Source organism: Peromyscus maniculatus, chromosome 3 (assembly GCF_049852395.1).
Source record: "Peromyscus maniculatus bairdii isolate BWxNUB_F1_BW_parent chromosome 3, HU_Pman_BW_mat_3.1, whole genome shotgun sequence".
Classification (NCBI taxonomy): domain Eukaryota; kingdom Metazoa; phylum Chordata; class Mammalia; order Rodentia; family Cricetidae; genus Peromyscus; species Peromyscus maniculatus.
The window spans coordinates 78,479,675-78,498,530 of NC_134854.1; the positions used below are offsets into that span (position 1 = coordinate 78,479,675).

An 18,856-nucleotide genomic window follows, 5' to 3' on the forward strand; every position below is an offset into this window, starting at 1 on the left:
CCCCCCCCCACACTGTACCACTCATGTTTCTGTGGTGTGAATTAGATAAATGGTTTTTCTCAAGACTGGTGCTGATTGGACTGAAAGATGTTACAGAGTTTACAAGTCTATTAAGATGGTGACACATGCTGTGGCATTTAGAGTTGCATAGTATCTGGATAGCTCTACAGTGTGCAGGGTCCCCGGTTAGGGCCACAGAATGGTCTTCTGGTCCCCATCCCATGAGGCCCTCTGACATTAGACTCAGGGGCCTGTCCTCTGCTCAGACCTCTCCTGAGCGAGGGTGAAGATCGGGAGGGGAGGAGGGTTCCATTTGGGCCAGGATGGGGCTGTCCTTAGAGCCCCAGGTATCCAGCCTCCTGATCTCTATCTCCCTATGTGATGGGATAGGCACATCCCTCTCTCTGTGAGAAGCTGGGGTTGGATCTGTCTTGGGACATGGCCCTTGGCAGCTCCGATCTTTGCCAAGGGCATCATTCCTGACCTGGGATGTGATGGAAATGAACTTGGCCATCTGTCATGATCATCTACACTTGGCTGTGAAGTTCCTGGATCCTGCCGTGGGACCCAAGACGGGCTTTGTACCATACCATCGCTGAGCCTGTCTTTCCTCTTCTGAAAGAGAGTGGTGAGGCCCCTGGATCCTACCGTTACCCTTTGTCTGCTGGGGCAGGGTGCTTGCTCCTGTAGCTCTCAGTTTACCAGGCCTCACCCGCCCCTAAAGTGCAGCAAGAGTCAGGAGATCAGATTCAGATCCTGTGAATAAGTTAAGTAACACCTCTGCTTGGTCACACATTCTCTGCAACAGAGAATGAGGAAAACAAAAAATAGCCCCTCCTTTGTAGTGTTTATGAGCTTCTAGCATGCATGCACACACAGATGCTCAGCTGCTGGAAGGCAGCCCATGCAACTCTTAATGTCACCATACTGTGGAGACTGAGGCTCAGGAACCCATGGGACCCACACACTGAGTTGGGGTCTGTCGGGAGCCCTCATGGCATCTGTAACAAAGTAGATGTTGGTGCCCCTGTTGGTCTGAGGTCTGTCACCCTCCTGCTTAACACTTTGCTTCTAAGTCAAAGCGGAAGGGCTGTCAATGGAGGCCCTCGCTCTCTCATTGTCTGTTCCTCATGTCCCACAGGCTATTGCTATGCACTCTGATTGCATCTTCAAGAAGGAGCAAGCCATGTGCCTGGAGAAGATCCAGAGGGCCAATGACCTGATGGGCCTAAACGAGTCTTCCCCAGGTGAGTGAAGTGGCACACAGGCCTGGTGTCCTCAGCACATGCAGGCTAGCTGTGCAGACGTGGTGGGAGGGTTTGGAACTCTGGAGCCTTTAGAACGCCCTCTGAGGTCATGGCGTTTGACATCTGCCCTGCTCAGTGACGCTGGGTGGCTCTCCTTGTGCCAGTCTGGGCTGGGCTATTCTGGGTAGCTTAAAGTGACTTCTCTTGGGCCTGGTCTGGATAGCAGCTATCAACAAGCTTGTTCATAGGCCACCTGGGACCAGTGGCAGCGGAAATGAAGCTGTTCCGGTGGTCGGGTTATAGGGTATCTGGCCAGATGGAGGCAAGGGGGTGGGGTCATTTCCTATCTGCTGGGTCAGGCAGAAACCAGGGTTGAAAGCAGAAGCCAACCCCAGGGCTTTGGTTAATGTGGCACTCCTGTATCATATGCTGGATGTGGCCGCATACATCTGTAGCTTTGTTTCTTCAAATGATCCCAAGGTTTCCAAAAGGTGCCTCCTAACAATTCATGTCCTGAGGGAGAGGCACAGCTCCTAAGACCCAGGGGTCTTCTTCCAACTCCCCGCTGCAGGGGTAGGGGAGGTTGGGTGGGCATCTTAGAGAGGTCATGCTTTTCTCCTGCTCCTGTCACGATGCAGAGCAGGCTGGGGTGGGGATCCACTACATCCTGAGGAGTGTACCTTTCCCTCTGGACTCACTCAGCTCTTCTGAGAACAGTCTGCTTGAAGACTTTATTAATCTTCAGCCCAGTTAAACAGAATTTCCGCTAGGCCAGCTTTACACCAGCAGCTTCTTCACAAAGACTGACGGGGGCGGGGATGCTCCCAGCATGGCATGGCTGCTTCACTGCCAGAACAGAAGTGGACTCTAGTCCATACCAACTAAGGGCACTGAGGAAAGGGGACAGATGAGTATACCGTGAGAGGAAACCCAAACTCTGATCTAAGTGGCTACTGCATGTGGGTGAGAAAGTGGGTCCTGAAGAGAAGACACCCAGTGCCTGGGTACCATGTGGGTAGACCCCATGCAGCCTGTGTCCTGACGGGGAGTCATTGGTCCCAAATGGCTGCTCTATTGCCCATAGGGTGTTCTTGTCTGCAGGCTGAAGCAAAAGAGGACAGGTGTGGGTAAAGCACGGATAGAAGGAGCGGCCGGTGGTGGTGGGAGGGGCTTCCCTGGTGGCTTTGGAGAAGAAGAGGTGAGGGCCAGGAGGAGCAGGGAGGAGAGAGTAGCTTGGAATACCCACCCACCAGGGGACCTTTTAGGAGGACATCCGCAAGCCACAGCACAGATTAAACCAGAATCTTGGCTTGACATAGTTACAAGACATTCAATAGCTCCCAGGAGGTTCTGATGAGAAGCTAGAGCTATGAAAACTGGTCCAAGGGAGGGGTGGGCAATGGACTGCGGGTGAGACAGGACCAATGGGAGAACACTGCAGGCTGTTTGCAGTCACTCCTGCTTCACAGATGAAGAAACAGATGCGAGGGAACCCCGCACCTTGCTCAAGGACACAGTTCACTGCAAGTGGGGCCTGAATTTGGGCGGTCTATATTCTCAGTCACTGGAACAGACTGCCTCAGGACAGCATACTCTGAGGCCCGGCATGACTTCCGTATCACCTTTGAAGATATGTAACACCTCAATTTTCTTGGGTCTAATGGAGGAGGGATTATATGTAGCAGCTATCATCTGTAGGAAGCAAGGTGGCTTGAAAACTTCAGAGTCACTGTATCTGAGTCTCCCTCATGGTATAGAAAGCTACAGGCTTCACCTTTGCCTAGGTCAGACTTCTTCTGGCAAGGTAGACACCATTTGGAACTGTCTGGAAAGCCTTTCTGAAAGAGAGGGGAGTGTAGTCAGACTTTATTGGACTGCCAGTTTCCAAATAATGACACGGAGACTTATTATTAATTATAAACACTTGGTCTTTAGCTTAGGCTTGTTCCCAACTAGCTCTTATAGCTTAAACTACAACTTACAACTGTTTCTATTAATCTATGTTCTATCATGTGGTTCTTTACCTCTCCTCCATTCTGTATGTCCGGCTCCCTCAGTTTCTCACTGGCATCTCTCAAGCACATAGATTCATCTCCAGTTCCTCTCTACCCCTGGAAGTCCTGCCTAGTCTCTCCTGCCTAGCTATTGGCCATTCAGCTTTATTTGTCATTCAGCTCTTCACTGAATCAATCAGAAGGCGCCTTTCACATTGTGTGATCAAATATCCCTCAACAGGGGAGGGTTGAGAACCAGCCCTGGCTTCAGAGAGCTGAGGAGAGGAGGGAGGGCAGGAGAACAAGCCTAGGTAGGGGTGGCTTAAGACAGGTGAGAACTGTGAGCTAGCTCTTATGGACTAGGTGCTAACAGAGCAGGCTTGGGTCCTCAGTGTTCATGCCCGCACACAGCTTGTCCACCCAAGTCAGCAGTGATGCTTCCTCCCACCTGAAGATGACATTATCTTCTCAGAGAGTCCCTTTCTTGCTTCCTTGCCCATCACCTAGAAGCCCATGCCAGGGTGGTAGATAGAGTCTGTGTGTATTTTTGGATAGGTCCAGAGATCTCAGCTCCCCCAATCCACTACACTGCAGGCGAAGAGTGAAAAGTCTCCCTGATTCCAGGTTTTGGTGGACACATGAGGAGCTGTGGAGAAGAAGGCCTTGGGTCTGTGTTCAAGGGGGGCCTGCATTGCTCAGAGCAGAGCCCCACAAAGGCAAAGGGTGTTTGCATAAATGCTACAGTGGTGGAAGGTCCACTAAGGAAGGGCAATGGTAGAGGAAGGGAGGTCCCCTTGGGAGGGCCGTGTTGAGTGAAGCATCCATCAAATCTGTGGCCGAAAGGTCCTATGGCCTGATCTGCAGCAAACAAACATTTGCCTAGGCAGCTTCTGGGCACCATGCCAGGATTCAGGGTCTAGGACAGCTAACCCTTGTTCTCAGTCCCCAAGGGAAGGCCTCCATGTCTTCTGAGCCTCATATGAGCCTCATGCCTGCCTCTAGGGCTGTCTTCACCTGGGTCTTCAGATTAAACAACCATGTGACCCTAGAGCAGGGGCCATCTCATTGTCCTTTGCAGGGCCATTGAAGTCCCTACAAACACTTTAAGGTACCCATGAACACAGTCTTTTCTCACCCACAGCCAAGGTCAGCAGCATCTGGGGCTCAGGCTCCAAGGAGGTGTGTTCTCCCAGCCAGCCCCCAGCTGATTGTAAAGTGTGTCCAAGCTTGATAACTCTAGAGAACTGCCTCTACCACTGTGCCCACGTGATGTCAGGCATGAGAGAAAAGGTCACGGAGCAGGTGAATCAAGCTAAGATATCAGTATCTCTGGGAGTGGACTGGGGTTAAGAGCTGTGTTGTGTTGTCAACCTTGGTTGGGGAGAGCAGAGATTGGTGAGCTGTAGTCTCCTTCTGCCTCTCCCTCTATGTTGTCCCTGAGCACTTATCTGCACAGACACTGCCAGGAAGTAGTGCTAACCCCGAGACATGCTTGAAAAAAGCCTGCCAGTTTGCTCCAGCGCCTGGGAGTGTGTGAACTCAGGGCAGCTTTTATACATGTGCACATGCGTGCATTCACTAGCTTTTCAATGTCCAGGCCACTTAAGAATGGTATGGCTGGGCAGCCTCCCAAAGCATCACACAGTGCAGAAATGCAGACCTTGGTGGTCTGGTCAGCCACTGCACATGGCCCCTTTGTGTCAAGAGACTGTAAACAGGAGATGTATGAGAACATGTAACAGGGCACAATGCTTTACAGTAAAATCGAAAAGTTAGGTACACTGTGAAATAATGATAAAAGTGTAGTTTAATAGATTCACGGAGCCAAGAATTTAGTCAGTTAGTCTGCACCATATGTAATTGTGTGTGCTGTGCTGTTTCATGTGACTGGCAATGAGCCGGATGTTCCCACCAGCGTCGCCACACACGAGTGACTTTAACATGGTGATGGCATCACCGGTGGCAGGGACTTCTCAGCTCTAGTGTAATGTTAGAAGATAGCCGTGGCATACCTAGTAAGCTGGGTCTGTTGGAATGAGAGCCTGGTTTGTTGGTGGGGAGCGCCTTGTGTGGCACTGTGGTGGGGGATTACTGTCTTGGGGAGGCACCTATATTCCCTCATCATCCTGACCTTCAGGGCCGGAAATACCACCCCATCATTTTGAGCATGTGTTGAAGGGGTTTCTTGGGAAGAGGACCAGGGATGGAGGTATATTTCACTGTTTTGTTTCCAAATCCCTGGATCCTGCATGGGACTTGAGCCAACTCTGAGTCTGGCTCTGCCATGTGACATATGAAGCGGCTAGAGCCAGAGGTGCTGTCACTGGCAAAGTCACATGGAGAGTCTCAGCCAGCTCTGGGTGGGTGCCCAGAACTCCTGATTGGGGACTTCCCTTTCTGCTGCACTGTAGCAGTGCCCCTGGAGGAGGGCTGGAGGAGGGGAGGGGGCTGCTGTGCCTGGGAACTGGGGCTTGTCTGTGCACGACAGGCCCTGTAGCTCCATCCTGTGGTCCCTCTACCTGGATCAGGGTTTGTTTGCCTAGGTTGTGGCCAGCAGCATCTCCTCTTTTGTGAGGCTTGGAGCTGTGAGCACAGGAACCTGCCTGTGTCCAGGAAGAGCTGCCCTAGCTAGCCTTCAGTGAATGCCACATGCTGAAAGTGAGTGCCGTGGCAAGTCAGGGGAGAGGTCTTCATGCTGCCTTTCTGGACTTGTCTTAGGTAGAGTTCGGGTGCCTAGACCACCCCCACCGCCAACCCTACTGGCCTTCCAGCTCCTCTGACACTCACTAGGCCCAAGCATGAGCAAGTGGGTGTCTATAGAAACCCTTGCTCCAAGGAACTTACCCCATGTAGGGTTCATAGGAACCTGATTGAGAGCTTGCTCAGACTCATCTTCTCCAGGAGCTCCTCCTCTTGGAACTCAAGCATGTATCAGACTCTCTTGAGGGTTTGTGAAGCACAGGTTGTTGGGTGGTCTCAGGTTATCTCCTGCCTAGGTCTGGGTGGGGCCCAAGCGTCTGCATTCTGGGAGGCTGCCAGGTGTGTTGCTGGTTTGGGGGTCACATTTGGAGATTTGCTGCCTTCAGCTCTGCCCCTCTCCTTTAGCACTCACATCACAGGAGGGGGAGGGGTCCTCATCTGATAAAGCCAGAAACCTTGGCTGTCAGGAAATTGAATTGTTTTCCACTCTCAAAATTGTGTGCTCAGATGGAGGACCTTCTTTAAGAATAGCTGAACATCCCTGGGTGGATCTTGAAAGGAAGGGAGGACTGTGGTTTTGTCTGTCACTCTGGTGTCCCTGGACTCACGAGTTTTGAACTCTATGTGGAACTGGACAGAATCATCACCATGACAACCCCTGATTAGCTCCTCATTCTGTTCCCTTCAAAGGGACTAATGGCTCATGCACTCTCTCTCTCTCAGTCCCACGCCTAAGTAGGCTCTGTCTCCCCCGTCTCCCCTGCTGTCACAGGAGTCACCGCTGCTTGCTTGGTATGGAGTGTCATGTCGTGTCGGAGGGAAGGTGGGCACACCCCTCCAAGTGTGAGCACTTCCTGGCTCCTGGTGCCCTCAGTCCTCAGTAGGGCTTGTGTGGGTTGAGCCGGGGGGGGGGGGGGGGCGGGCTAAAGGTGGGGCTGACCCAGACCTGGGGAGTAGAGGAGAGGTCACGGGGCAGGGGGGCGGGGCGGAGCAGAATTTGGTGGGGCGTCCATCAAGGGGAGTGAGCTCTGAAGGGATCGAGGCCTGCTCCAGAGGTGGGAACTTGAGCATCTTCTCTCTGAAACCCACGGTCTCACTGAGGACTGCGCTCTCACTGTCCTGTCCTGCTTTTGCTCGGCAGCCGTCTTTGCCAGCTCCACTTCGGAACCTTGGCATTCTCGGGTGTTCTTCCGTGAACTCACTTTCTCACTGGGTATTCATATTGCTACCCCGGCCATCTTACCTCTTCTCATCTGGTTTAATTTTGGCTCTTACCATGATCTCAACTCCAGCGTATGTGAGACCAAACATGCTTTTCAACGTGTCTAATTCTCTCACCATTTGGCTCCTAACTAGTCCTTATATTGTGACAGTCTGTTCATCCATCTGCCCTTCTACCTACCGCCTACCCACCCATTACCCACCTATCCATCTACCTACCTGTACATTCAAACATCCACTCATCCGTCCATCTATCCACCTTCCCACTCATTTATATCTTCATCCATCCATAGAGATGCTCAAGTCAGAACCAGGCTGACATCAGTGATACTTCCTTACCTCTCTTGTATGTGAGTTATATCACATAGACTATGCGGCAGTTGCAAACCAGCCTTAAAGTCCAGAGATTAGAACAATGACTTTTTTTTTTTTTAACTTAATACAAGTCATCAGTCAGTATAGTTAGCTATAGTGGGAAGACAGAATTTAGCTTTGCCTAGTCATTAAGAGACCCAGGCTCCTTCTTTGTTGGGACACTGACGCCCTTTGTATGTTATAATAGGCTGTCTTTTGGGCCACCGACCAGCTCCCAAATCATTATTAGACCTATTATTAGTGATAAATGCTCGGCCTTATCTTATGCTTGTCCCATTAACTCTTGTAACTTAAATTAACCTGTTTCTCTTCATCTATCTTTTGTCTCAGGGCTTTTCACCTTTTTTTTTTTCATTCTGTATGTCCTACTCTGTGTCTGTCTGTCTGGCCCTGGGTTGTTTCCCTCTCTTTCTCTCTTTTTCTCTTCTCTTCTCTTCTCTTCTCTTCTCTTCTCTTCTCTTCTCTTCTCTTCTCTTCTTCTTCTTCTTCTTCTTCTTCTTCTTCTTCTCTCTCTCTCTCTCTCTCTCTCTCTCTCTCTCTCTCTCTCTCTCTCTCTCTCCCTCTCATCCTAGATTCAGCCTCCTCTTTATTCTCTGTGCCTGCCAGCCCTGCCCATCCCTCTACTGCCTGGCTATTGGCCATTCAAGCTTTTTATTAGACCAATCAGGTGCCTTAGGCAGGCAAAGCAATACATCTTTACATGATTAAACAAATGCAGCATAAACAAATGTAACACATCTTTGACTAGTTAAACGAACATTCCACCACAGTATGTGGTCTCAAGGGTGTTGCTGAGAAGGAAGAGAGAGAAGTAGTAAAGGCTCCAGGGTAGCTTTGGAGACTAGTTCTCCTCTTCTTCCTCCATTCTAAGGACTTAGAGTTCAGGGTAGGAGTCACATGACATGGGTGAGCACTAGCCATCTGTGCCACATTTCAGCTCTGTCCTCCACCATGCCCTGCTGTTCCTGTCTCTAAACCCTCCTACACAGTTCTATCCATCTTTGCTGCCATTACTCTGAATCAATCCCTTTCATGATCCCTGGGCTACCTCCATATCCTGGCATGACTTTCTGTCCCATTTTTGCCGTTGTGTTCTCTCTGATCCACTAAATTGGATCACTTGGACACTATCTTAAAAGTCTTCCATGGCAGGCAGAGAAAGATGCCCTGCTACCATCTAGAGAGAGATCCTTACCTCTCAGCCCCCTAAACCTGCAAATATGTGACCCTCCCTGACGGGGGACTTTGCAGATGATCTGGTGATAATAAGAATGCCTTAGGTGGCTTGGATGGACACAGAGTGATAGTGAGAGTCCTTAGAAGTGAGAGGAGATGGGAGAGTTGAGGAGCCTTAGGATGCCAAGCTCCTAGTTTTGAAGCTGGGGGCAAGGACCATAAGCCCAAGAGCACTGGTGACCACTTGAATTCAGGGTCATTGGAAGGTTCATTTCCCCGAGCCTCCAGCAGTCTTACTGATGCCCAGTTCTAGCCAGATGAGACTCATTTCAGGCCTCTTTCCTCCAGGATGGTATGATAGTAACTTGTGTTGCCCAGTGATGCTAAATTTCCTTATAAACCTCCAGCCCCAATAGGAAACTAGCCTATCACTCACTCAGCATAGCATTCCAGACCATTGTAAGCTCCGTGAGGCCCAGACTGGCTGGTTCTGCTTCATCTGCACTGCTGAACTCTTTGTGCCTTCACTGAATCCCTTTTGAATTAATGAGCAAATGAGAAGGAAAAGTAGAAAGAGGAGAGAGGAAAGGATGAAAGGAGAGGAGGGTGTAGCAGGAATCTTAAAAGTTCTTATTAATAAAATCAAACCCAAGGCAAGTTGTTGGGGTCCATGCTGGTAGATCAGAGAGACAGAACAAGCCACAGCTATCTCACCTCGCCGGATCCTCAGCTGGTCTTGTCTCCTCAGACTGGAGGCCTCTGAGTCCTCATCCGGAATGGGTCTCAGCTGAATTACTGCTCAAAAGCCTGAATGCTTAACCAGCCAAAATCTTCTAGTTTCTGGTTCTCACGCCTTATATATCTTTCTGCTTTCTACCACCACTCTCTGGGATTAAAGGCTGGCTTTTTGGGATTAAAGGCGTGTCACCATGTTTGGCTGTTTCCAATGTGGCCTTGAACTCACATAGATCCAGAGGGATTTCTATCTCTGGAATGCCAGGATTAAAGGTGTGTGCTATCACCGCCTACCTAGTGGCTTTTCTGTTCTCTGACCCCAGATAAGTTTATTAGAGTACACAATATTTTGGGGAACACAATACCACTACATTTCCTCTCTTTTTGTCTAAAATTAAAGAAAGCTTATAACTAATACAAGAAAAACTATCTCCAATAAGTATATGCAATATACAGTCAAGATGACATTAACAATGTCTAGTCCATTAATATTTGACAGATCCAGACAAAAAACTCCATTATATATATTAACAATGTCCAGTCCAGTAATATCTGATAAACTCAGACCAAAAAATTTTCAATACTTACCTTATTTAAAACAAGTAGTTCCTTTTTAAAAGTAGATTCCATAATCTCCCTTTTTATCTTATCATATCCATATTCTCTTTTTTTTCTTTTCATAATACATTCAGTAGTCTACCTTTTGTCATTTTTATATCTTCCCCTCTTTCTTCAGTGTAGATTCAGTGATCTACCTATTTATCCTATTATTTCTTTATCTTTTTTCTCAGAGTAGATTCGGTGATCTATCTCATATCTACATTCTCTTTTTCTTTTTGCTTTCTAGGGGTGAAGATATCTTTAGGGAATCTTGAAAAGAAAATTTTGGGGTTAATCATCAAGTCCTGTATTGTTTGTCCAGTCTCTGCATAATAGGAAAGTTCAGGGTTTGTTTCAAGTCCTTGTTCAAGTAGTCTGTCAGGCTGGATCATCTTAGCTAGTCCTCTCGAAATTGTCCTGACCAGTTTGTAGTCCAAAGTCGATTTTTCCATGGTGTTCATCGGCTTAATGGCTTTATCATAGTCCATGTGGAATCATCGTTGTAGGATCCTGTCATTTTTTTGAAGATTTCAAAGTCACTGTTAGGTGTGGTCATGGTTTCATGCAGACTCTTTTTTTTCTTTTTTCTTTCTTTTTTTTTTTTTTTTTTTTTTTTTGTGCCTCCTCTGTGGTCTGGAGCAATCACAGTTTGATAAATGTCTGTCTCTCGGAACCATGAACATTCTTCCCTAGAACAGAAAATCTTCACAGCAATTTTTCCCCACCATTTGTCTTGCCAAACTTTTCCAAACTGACCTTTGCCGATGCTTTCTTGTAACACGATGGTCCTGGCAATTCTTCTCTGAACCAGCAGCAGCAAACCCTTCATCCCAGGTAGCAGCATCACCGCAGTCACCAACATGATGAGAAGGAGCTGGCAACGTGGAGCAGTAGCCACTGCTTCCATGGTCCCACCACTGTTTGTGGCTCAGTCCAGGCCAAAGCTTCTCCCAAGCCTCTTAGGCCGGCCTCAAACTCAGGATCCTCCTGCCTCTGTCTCCTTCAGCAAATCCTACTGGTGTGCACCACCACCACCACCACCGGCTGAGTGTAGCTTGGGCCTGAGCTCAAGGCCACAGGCAAACAGCTTTTTCATGAATTTGTAACACGAACGTTGGGCGCCAGGAGGGGGCAGGAGCAAAGGCTTCCGTCGCCACCAACGTGAACTGCTGAACTACACATGTTCTGTGTCTGTGGTGGGGACATAAGTTTCTGTCCTCCACCAGAAAACCTAGGGACCCTCTTGTGAGCCCACCTCCTGTCCTGTCTAAAGGTGGTCAGTCTTCATAGATGAGGGGTGGTCTTTATAGGTCCTGGGGTCCCGGAGATCTTGTTCTGGGCTTTCTTGATGTTCTGGCCTCATAAGAAGACGAAATTGGGGGCAGAATGAAGGACTGGGAGAGTTTCCAGGCTTGTGACAGGTAGATCCTTGGGAATCCTGGGCAAGGCACTTGGCAGACACACCGGAAAGTAGTCCCAGTGACTTTTGCCATCCCTGAGACAGCAGCAGACAGTCCTGTGAACTCTCTGTTCCAGATTCCAGCTTGGCCACTCATAGCTGGGGGTGCTGAGAGACACCGGGCCCTTGCTCTGACACTCGTCTATGAATCACAGCAGAGGAGACCACAACATAAATCTGGGTTCTTCTAGGCAGATTCGGAAGGAAGGCCTTGCCCTCACTACAGCTTTGTCCTCTTGTGAGCTTCATGCACATCTGGCATGGGGACATCACTGAGAAAACTCTCACCAGGACCGCGTGTCACTTATCCGGCCTCCACCTCTGATCCCCGGCTTTAGATCCTGGCTGCTGCCACTCCTTGCCCCTCAGTCCTCACAGCTGTGCCCTCTGTGTGGCCCCCTGACCTCAACAGCTGGTTGTGCCAGGGCCTAATGTTCCAATTATGGGAGCATCTGCTGGCCAGGGCGTCTGGGGTGTGGGCCAGACATGGTCGTGCTCCGTGGGCATTTCACAGTTAGCACGGGCCATGGCAGCCAAAGATGTGCTGTTGGGTCTCTTTCAAGGACATGATATCACAGCCAACTGTGTACTGGCGAGACACCCTGGGTGGACGGGAATCCTTGATAGCAGCATACATAGGTGCTTTTTCTCATCTGATCCCCTGAGTCTCTGTACACTTAAACTCCACACAGAGAACTTTAACAATTTTCCTAGCTCCCAGAGGGTGTCATTCCATGAGCAGGATGCCACAGGCCAGAGAGTCACTCGTGTGAACACCAAAGCAGCAAGGTCTGAATTCTGAGAGACCTAGAAGCTGAGAATGTCTTGGGTTGCCAGAAGTCATGGCTGCGACAGAGGAACCATGCTGTCATGAAGCCTGCCCAGGCCACCCCTCCGCCTGCTCAGGTTTCCTCTGAGCCTGTCAGCAGCTGGCCATTGAGATTCTATCTCCCCAGCAGGGCAGCCCTTCTAAGGAGTGATTTCCAGGAGCATCTAGTTGAAATAACAAAGCTAAGCCCAATGACAACCAACAAGCATGGAGTCACCATGATGCTGATCATAGGACTTTCTGTGTAGGAACTTGTTAGTCCCCCCGACCCCCCAGCAGTCCTGGGAGACAGGATGTGAGCAGTCACTCAGTTCCTTATGGGACACTGAAGTTCCCCCATCTGTAGACCCTCTGTAGGTCAGGCTCCTTTCCTGAAGCTGTCTGATGCTGCCTGACCTGCTTCGGCACCTCCCCCACCCCTCTGCCCCTTTGTCATACACTCTCCAGAAGGTCACTACCCGTGCTTCCTTTGCTAACCCCTAAGTGTGGCATCCTGGGGCTCCCTCCTCCTTGCTCTTCTTCACATCCTTTCCTTGGGAGACATGACTCATGGGCTGGAGAGATGGCTCAGCCATTAAAGGCTAGGCTCACAACCAAAAAGACATGTCTCACCACTCATATGCTCAAGAGGAAGTACGCCTGGCAGGCCAGATAGGGACAGGTAGGCAGGGCAGGGACAACAGCTGTCATGCTTATGAATCGGGGTGTGAAGAACACAGATTTTAATTGTTGATGTGGGGAGTTACCAAGCCATACAATTCGAAAAGATTTTGGTCCTAACTGAGGGATATCTAGGAGGGGGCTGTGATCCCAGTGAAGACTGATAGGTTTCATTGATGTCTGGAGGGAACCAAGCAGGACCTGATGATGCCCATGACCGAGATGGAGCAAATAGCGCTCAGCTGGGCTGAAACAGATGCAGGGTCGCAGGGTCGTTTCAGTCGGAGGGTCTGGGTGGAGTCCAGAACTCCTGCATTGACTTGTCTTTGGCCCCTCAAAGTGGGAACATACAGCAGGTAACAAACAAACCTTGAGGTCAGCCCAGAGAGTGGCTACATGTAATTCTATTAAGTCCCTGAGCTCATCCAAGGTGAGTGGGCAGGTGGCCCAAGACAGGATGCCTTCCAGAATCCGCGGCCAGTCAGGTGGGCCGAGTCCAGCTTGGCTGGAGTTGAAATTGTTCCTTGGATTTGGCAGCAGCGAAGAGGTTGTTGCTGACCTTGATGAGTGCTGCTGCAGTGCAGAGGAGGGGTGGAGAGAGATGGTGGCCATAAGGGGAGAGAATGCACAGAAGACAGGGGGATCCCATGAGCCATCAAACCTCCCAAATCAGAGATAGTTGAGCTGGACATACTTTTCTTCCTCGCTGCTCACCCCCAGGAAGACTTAGTGATTCCCAAGTCTCTCTGTGTACCGGTCCTTTCCCCTCTGCCAGCCAATCCCCACAACAAGGCTCTGACCTTGGCCTCCCCAAGGACTCTGCCTCCATCACCTCTTTCTGTTCCAAGTCTTTCCATAGTTCTGTCTGGATACCTTCCATCCTCTCAGCTGGGGAAGCGGTGACCTCACTTCAGGTGCCAGCTTTGATGCAGGGCTATGCTGGGAAGGAAGTGGGCTCTGGAGTCTAGCCTCAGGCCAGCTGATCTAGCCTCAACCCCACTCCCATGGAGAAGTGAGCCTCACTGGGGAGGTGAATATTAGATCCCACAAGGGTGATGAGGCTAAGGGAATGCAGGTGTCTGGCAGGCTGCAGGTGTACTGTGGCATGGAGAAGAGGGCCTTCCACAGAGTCTCCTGCTCTGGAGTTCCTACAGTGGTTTTCTGAACCACTCCTGGAGTGCTTTTCCAGGTGCAGGAGTAAGCCGTCCCCACATAGGAAGACTTACCTTCTCTCCTCGTAAACTGTTTGCCTCCTGCAAGGGCCAACTTCTGAGCAGTTCATGCAAAGTGTGTGTGTGTGTGTGTGTGTGTGTGTGTGTGTGTGTATGTGTGTGTGTATGTGTGTGTACATGTGTGTATTTGTGTATGTGTGTGTGTATGTGTATGTGTGTGTGTGTATGTGTGTGTATGTGTGTACTTGTGTGTGGCATGTGGTTGCTATTTGCCATTATTATCATTTGATTGCAATACCTAATAGAAATAACTTAAGAAAGATTTATTTTAGCTCACAGTTTCAGGAGTTCTGTTTGTGGTTGGGAAGGCACAGCGGAGTAGCTCAGCTCATGTTATGATGCCTAACAAGCAAAGAAATGGGGAATGCTAGCGCCCCACTAGCTTTCTCCTTCCTCCCTTTATTTTGCCCAGGATACCAGCCCACCCACAGGTAATACCACCCACCTTCAGGGCGGACCTTTCCTCCTTAGTCAGTCCTCTCTGGAGATGCCCTCACCATCACCAGAGGAATGCCTCACCATCTCTTAGGTGATTCTAAATCAAGTCAAATTGATATTGAAAACTAGCTGTTACAAAGGGGCGTATGTGTGTACACACCTATAGTATGTGTTGTGCCTGTGTGTATCTGCATATGTGGGACGTGTATGGTGTCTTTGTGTCTGGTTGTGGTATGTGTACACTTTGTGTGCATGTGGTATGAATACGGCTAGGCACACTGTCACTCACAGTGGCTCTCTCCTCCAGGTTGCCCTGGCATGTGGGACAATATCACATGTTGGAAGCCTGCTCAAGTCGGTGAGCTGGTTCTTGTGAGCTGCCCTGAGGTCTTCCGGATCTTCAACCCAGACCAAGGTAAGTAGAGCCCAGAATCTCTCCAGCTGTGTTGATGTAGCCTGCAATCCACACAGCCATACCCCTGCCTGGAACTCAGCTTCAAGAACTCAGCTGCCTGATGGGCACATGGCAGATGGCAGGCAGGATGGGACGGCATCCTTCATGCTGGGATAGGGCAGGGAGACACTTCTCCAACACAGCTCTAGGGCCAGGTATGCATTGTCAGGTGAGTGTCCTGGTAGGTGAGCTCAATCTGGGCTATGGCTGGGCTACAGCAGCTTTAATGCTTACCCCATTAGGGACCTTCTGTAAGGCAGACCATCCCTCAAGTTTCTGGTCCAGCAGATAGTGATGTGACACAGTGGCTGTTTTCCAAGTGGTCTGTAGAGATAAAGTGAGATCACTTATAGAGATGCTATGTAGCACAGCACCCAGTGCATTTTGCATGTTTAGTAGTAAAGTTAGCTGACATCATCGCAGTCACCACGATGATGACATCACCATGGAGATGACTCAAGAGGCCTGGAGGAATATATATATGCATGGAGTTGTATGACCAAATACCCACAGGCAGAATGGGAGTATAAAGATGGCTGACAGACACCTGAGCCCACATTCTTCAACATCTTGAAGTGGGCAGGTACCCAATCCTCCAGCCTCCCAGTCAGTCTGCCGGCCCACCCACTAGCATACACATTTGCTAAGCAAAACATGTCCCTGGGCCTTACTGCCCTCAGATGACCGTGAGGATTCAGGGAAGAGGAGCTGGAGTCCTGCTCCTCTAACCCCAGCTGGCCAGGACACCAAGGAACGTAGTCTAGGACGTGTGGACGTTGGCTTCAGAGGTATGTGTATGATGGCCTGTCATAGTTAGGGGTTTCTATTGCTGCAGTGAAACACCATGACCAATAAGGAAGTTGGGGAGGAAAGAGTCTATTTGGCTTACACTTCCACATTGCGGTTTCATCACCAAAAGAAGTCAGGACAAGAATTCAAAGCAGGGCAGGAACCTGGAGCAGGAGCTGATGCAGAGGCCATGGAGGAGGCGCTACTTCCTGGCTTGCTTCCTATGACTTGTTCAGCCTGCTTTCTCACAGCACCCAGGACCATCAGCCTAAGGATGGCACCACCCACAATGGGCTGGTCCTCCCCCATCAATCACTAATTAAGAACATGCCTTACAGCTGGATCTTATGGAGGCATCTTTTTCTTTCTTTCTTTCTTTTTTATTTTTTATTTTTATTTTTTGTTTTTATTTTTTATTTTTTTTGAGACAGGGTTTCTCTGTGCAGCTTTGCACCTTTCCTGGAACTCGCTTTGGAGACCAGGCTGGCCTCGAACTCGCAGAGATCCGCCTGCCTCTGCCTCCCGAGTGCTGGGATGAAAGGCGTGCTCCACCACTGCCCAGTGGAGGCATCTTCTTAATTGAGGCTCCCTCCTATCAGAAACCTCTAGTTTGCATATCAAGTTAACACAAGACAAGCCAGCACATAGCATGTGCCAGGAAACCAAAGCTGGATGGAGGGGTCTGTGCAGCTCACATACCATGTCCGCTCATGGTCTCTGGTGCCCCCAAAATGATGTGTACAATTCCTGGGGCCAAACTGGGATCCTATGGAATGGTCACTATGATATTGGATACAGAAATGTGAATCAGGGAGCAAGGAAATACTCTTCCCAAAGACAGGACCCCAGTGTGCCGGACTTCATGGAGGGGATGCCAGGCCCTGTCTGAGGGGGGGGCACAACCAATAACTTGCCTCCACCCTGGCTTGCAGGAGGTGGGGGAGAAAGAGTGGTATTCATTGGGGTCCCGAGCCTCCATCTTGGGCTTCCCATCCAGAACACAGAGAAGGTGGGGTTTATTTATATATCCCTCCTCTCTTTATCCCACATCTTTCCACCTCCTGCTCTCCAAGAAGAAGCTGGTTTCTGAATGTTCCCATTCTGAGGGTTTTTGGAGACTGGCTGTGCCCCAGAGCAGGCCAGAGGGTAAATTCTGGGGGAGGCTCTAGGCAGAGAGGCAGAGTGAGTAGAGGGAAAATGGAGACTGTCAGGAACAGGGCCTGACTCCTAAGATTTATTCCCATGGAAGCCAGCTTAATCACTTCCTCCATGTGCCCATTGCTTTATTTCAGTTAGTTATTTGAAGCTTTTGGAACATCCTCCCTAGGCAAAATTCCAGCCACAAAACCTTTTTTTTTCCCCCTACAGTAGCAGCCACAAGAGGTGACAGGAATGAGGGTAAAATGATTTCCCTCAGCTGCACCCTGCCGCCTCAGGGAGCAGGGAATGTTATTTACACCTGGCTCTTAATGGTTCATTAAAGCAGGGCCTTTAGCACCTCTGTTCACAAGCCTGGTAGTGAGACCTGCCCTCCCCACAGAAGGGAGTGAATTGCGGTCTCTCTCTGTGTTCTCATTCCTGGAAGCTCAGTGACAATGGTGTTGGATAGGCCTGCCAGAAGTGCTGGCTTTGTGGGAGCCCTGGCCGATGCCTCCCCTTCCTCCTCATGTGCTGACCTGGAGGTGGAGTTAGAGGCTCCTAGCATGGGATCCTCCGGCCTTCAGGTCCCTAGCAGGGCTCTCTCAGAGTTGGGGGCGGGGTGGGGGAGAGAATGTCCTGTGGGAACAGACCTTACTTCAGCCCTATTCACCACTGCATTTGTATTCATGTTCATTCTCTCTCTCTCTCTCTCTCTCTCTCTCTCTCTCTCTCTCTCTCTCTCTCTCTCTCTCTCTCCCAGTCTGGATGACAGAAACCATAGGTAAGACGACCCTTGGGAGGACAGACAGAGTTCCATCTGCCTAGCGGGAGCCCAACCTTAGGAGATTCAATGCCCCTGGGTGCTGGAATGATGGTCAGGTGGGGTAGCATGCACGACAGGACCATCAGGGACCAGTTTCTTCCCTCCTGCCCACAATTTGGCCATTCTGGAGGCTAGGAGAGATGGAAGGCACAGTGGTTGGCTTCAAGGCCTTTCCAAGCTGGGTCAGGAGTTTGAGCCACCAATGGAGGGGTTGGAAACCAAGTCCATCTGTGTGCATGGTGCATGCATCTACATGTGGCTTGGCCCTGTTTGTGAGTTCGTGTAGATTCTGTCATTCCAGCAGCGGGGAAGTGGGAATGTACCTACCAAGCAAGAGAACAGAAGATAATTAGAGGCAGATTTTGCAGGGCGACAGGGAAGAGGTCAGGGCAGACTTCCTGAAGGAGGTGGCTCTTCAGCTCAGACATGGATTTTGAAAAGTTGAGAGGAAGTGGGGTTAACTTCTAGGTCATCTGTAGACAGATATGAGAATAAAGGTTATGCAGTTGGGAGAAAACTGCAGATAAACTTTTTGGGTTTAGGGAGGTCCCTTTGGTGAGAAACAGACTTAGAACAGCAGTGGGAGATGAACTTCAAGAAAGAAACCCCAAGCCCCAGGCTTCTCCACTCCCCACCCCCACCCTGGAGGCTCTCTGGTGGGGACCAAGCCATGGACCACTCTGAGCTTCCTAGCCACGCAGCCGCCACCCTTGTGAGATTGGTGTTGCAAGAGGCTGTGTACCACAGGGATGTGCATCCGCTGAGTGAGAGTCAGCCTCTGGATCCCAACCCCACTCGCTGCAGACTGGCCACCCTTAGCCTTGGGTGATGGGGCCAGTTGACAAATGCAGCATTCTGAACCACGTTTGTGTTTTTGCAGGGGATTCTGGTTTCGCCGACAGTAATTCCTTGGAAATCACAGGTGAGGGAGGAGCTGGAGGCACTTTGGGCTGGTGAGGGTGGAGGGCAGCTGCTGTGGGAGCC

General features: G+C 50.0%; 1 protein-coding gene across 4 annotated transcripts in view; it reads left to right on the forward strand.

Moving 5' to 3' along the window:
* Window positions 1-18,856, forward strand: part of Adcyap1r1 (ADCYAP receptor type I) — a 108,659-nt gene that overhangs the window by 62,843 nt on the left and 26,960 nt on the right. For all 4 annotated transcript variants that reach the window (XM_016005448.3, XM_006986906.4, XM_006986907.4 and 1 more), the window contains exons 3-6: window positions 1,142-1,247; window positions 14,974-15,081; window positions 17,810-17,830; window positions 18,753-18,794. In XM_016005448.3, the coding sequence (XP_015860934.1) occupies window positions 1,142-1,247; window positions 14,974-15,081; window positions 17,810-17,830; window positions 18,753-18,794 (277 nt within the window). The remainder of the gene's footprint in view (window positions 1-1,141; window positions 1,248-14,973; window positions 15,082-17,809; window positions 17,831-18,752; window positions 18,795-18,856) is intronic.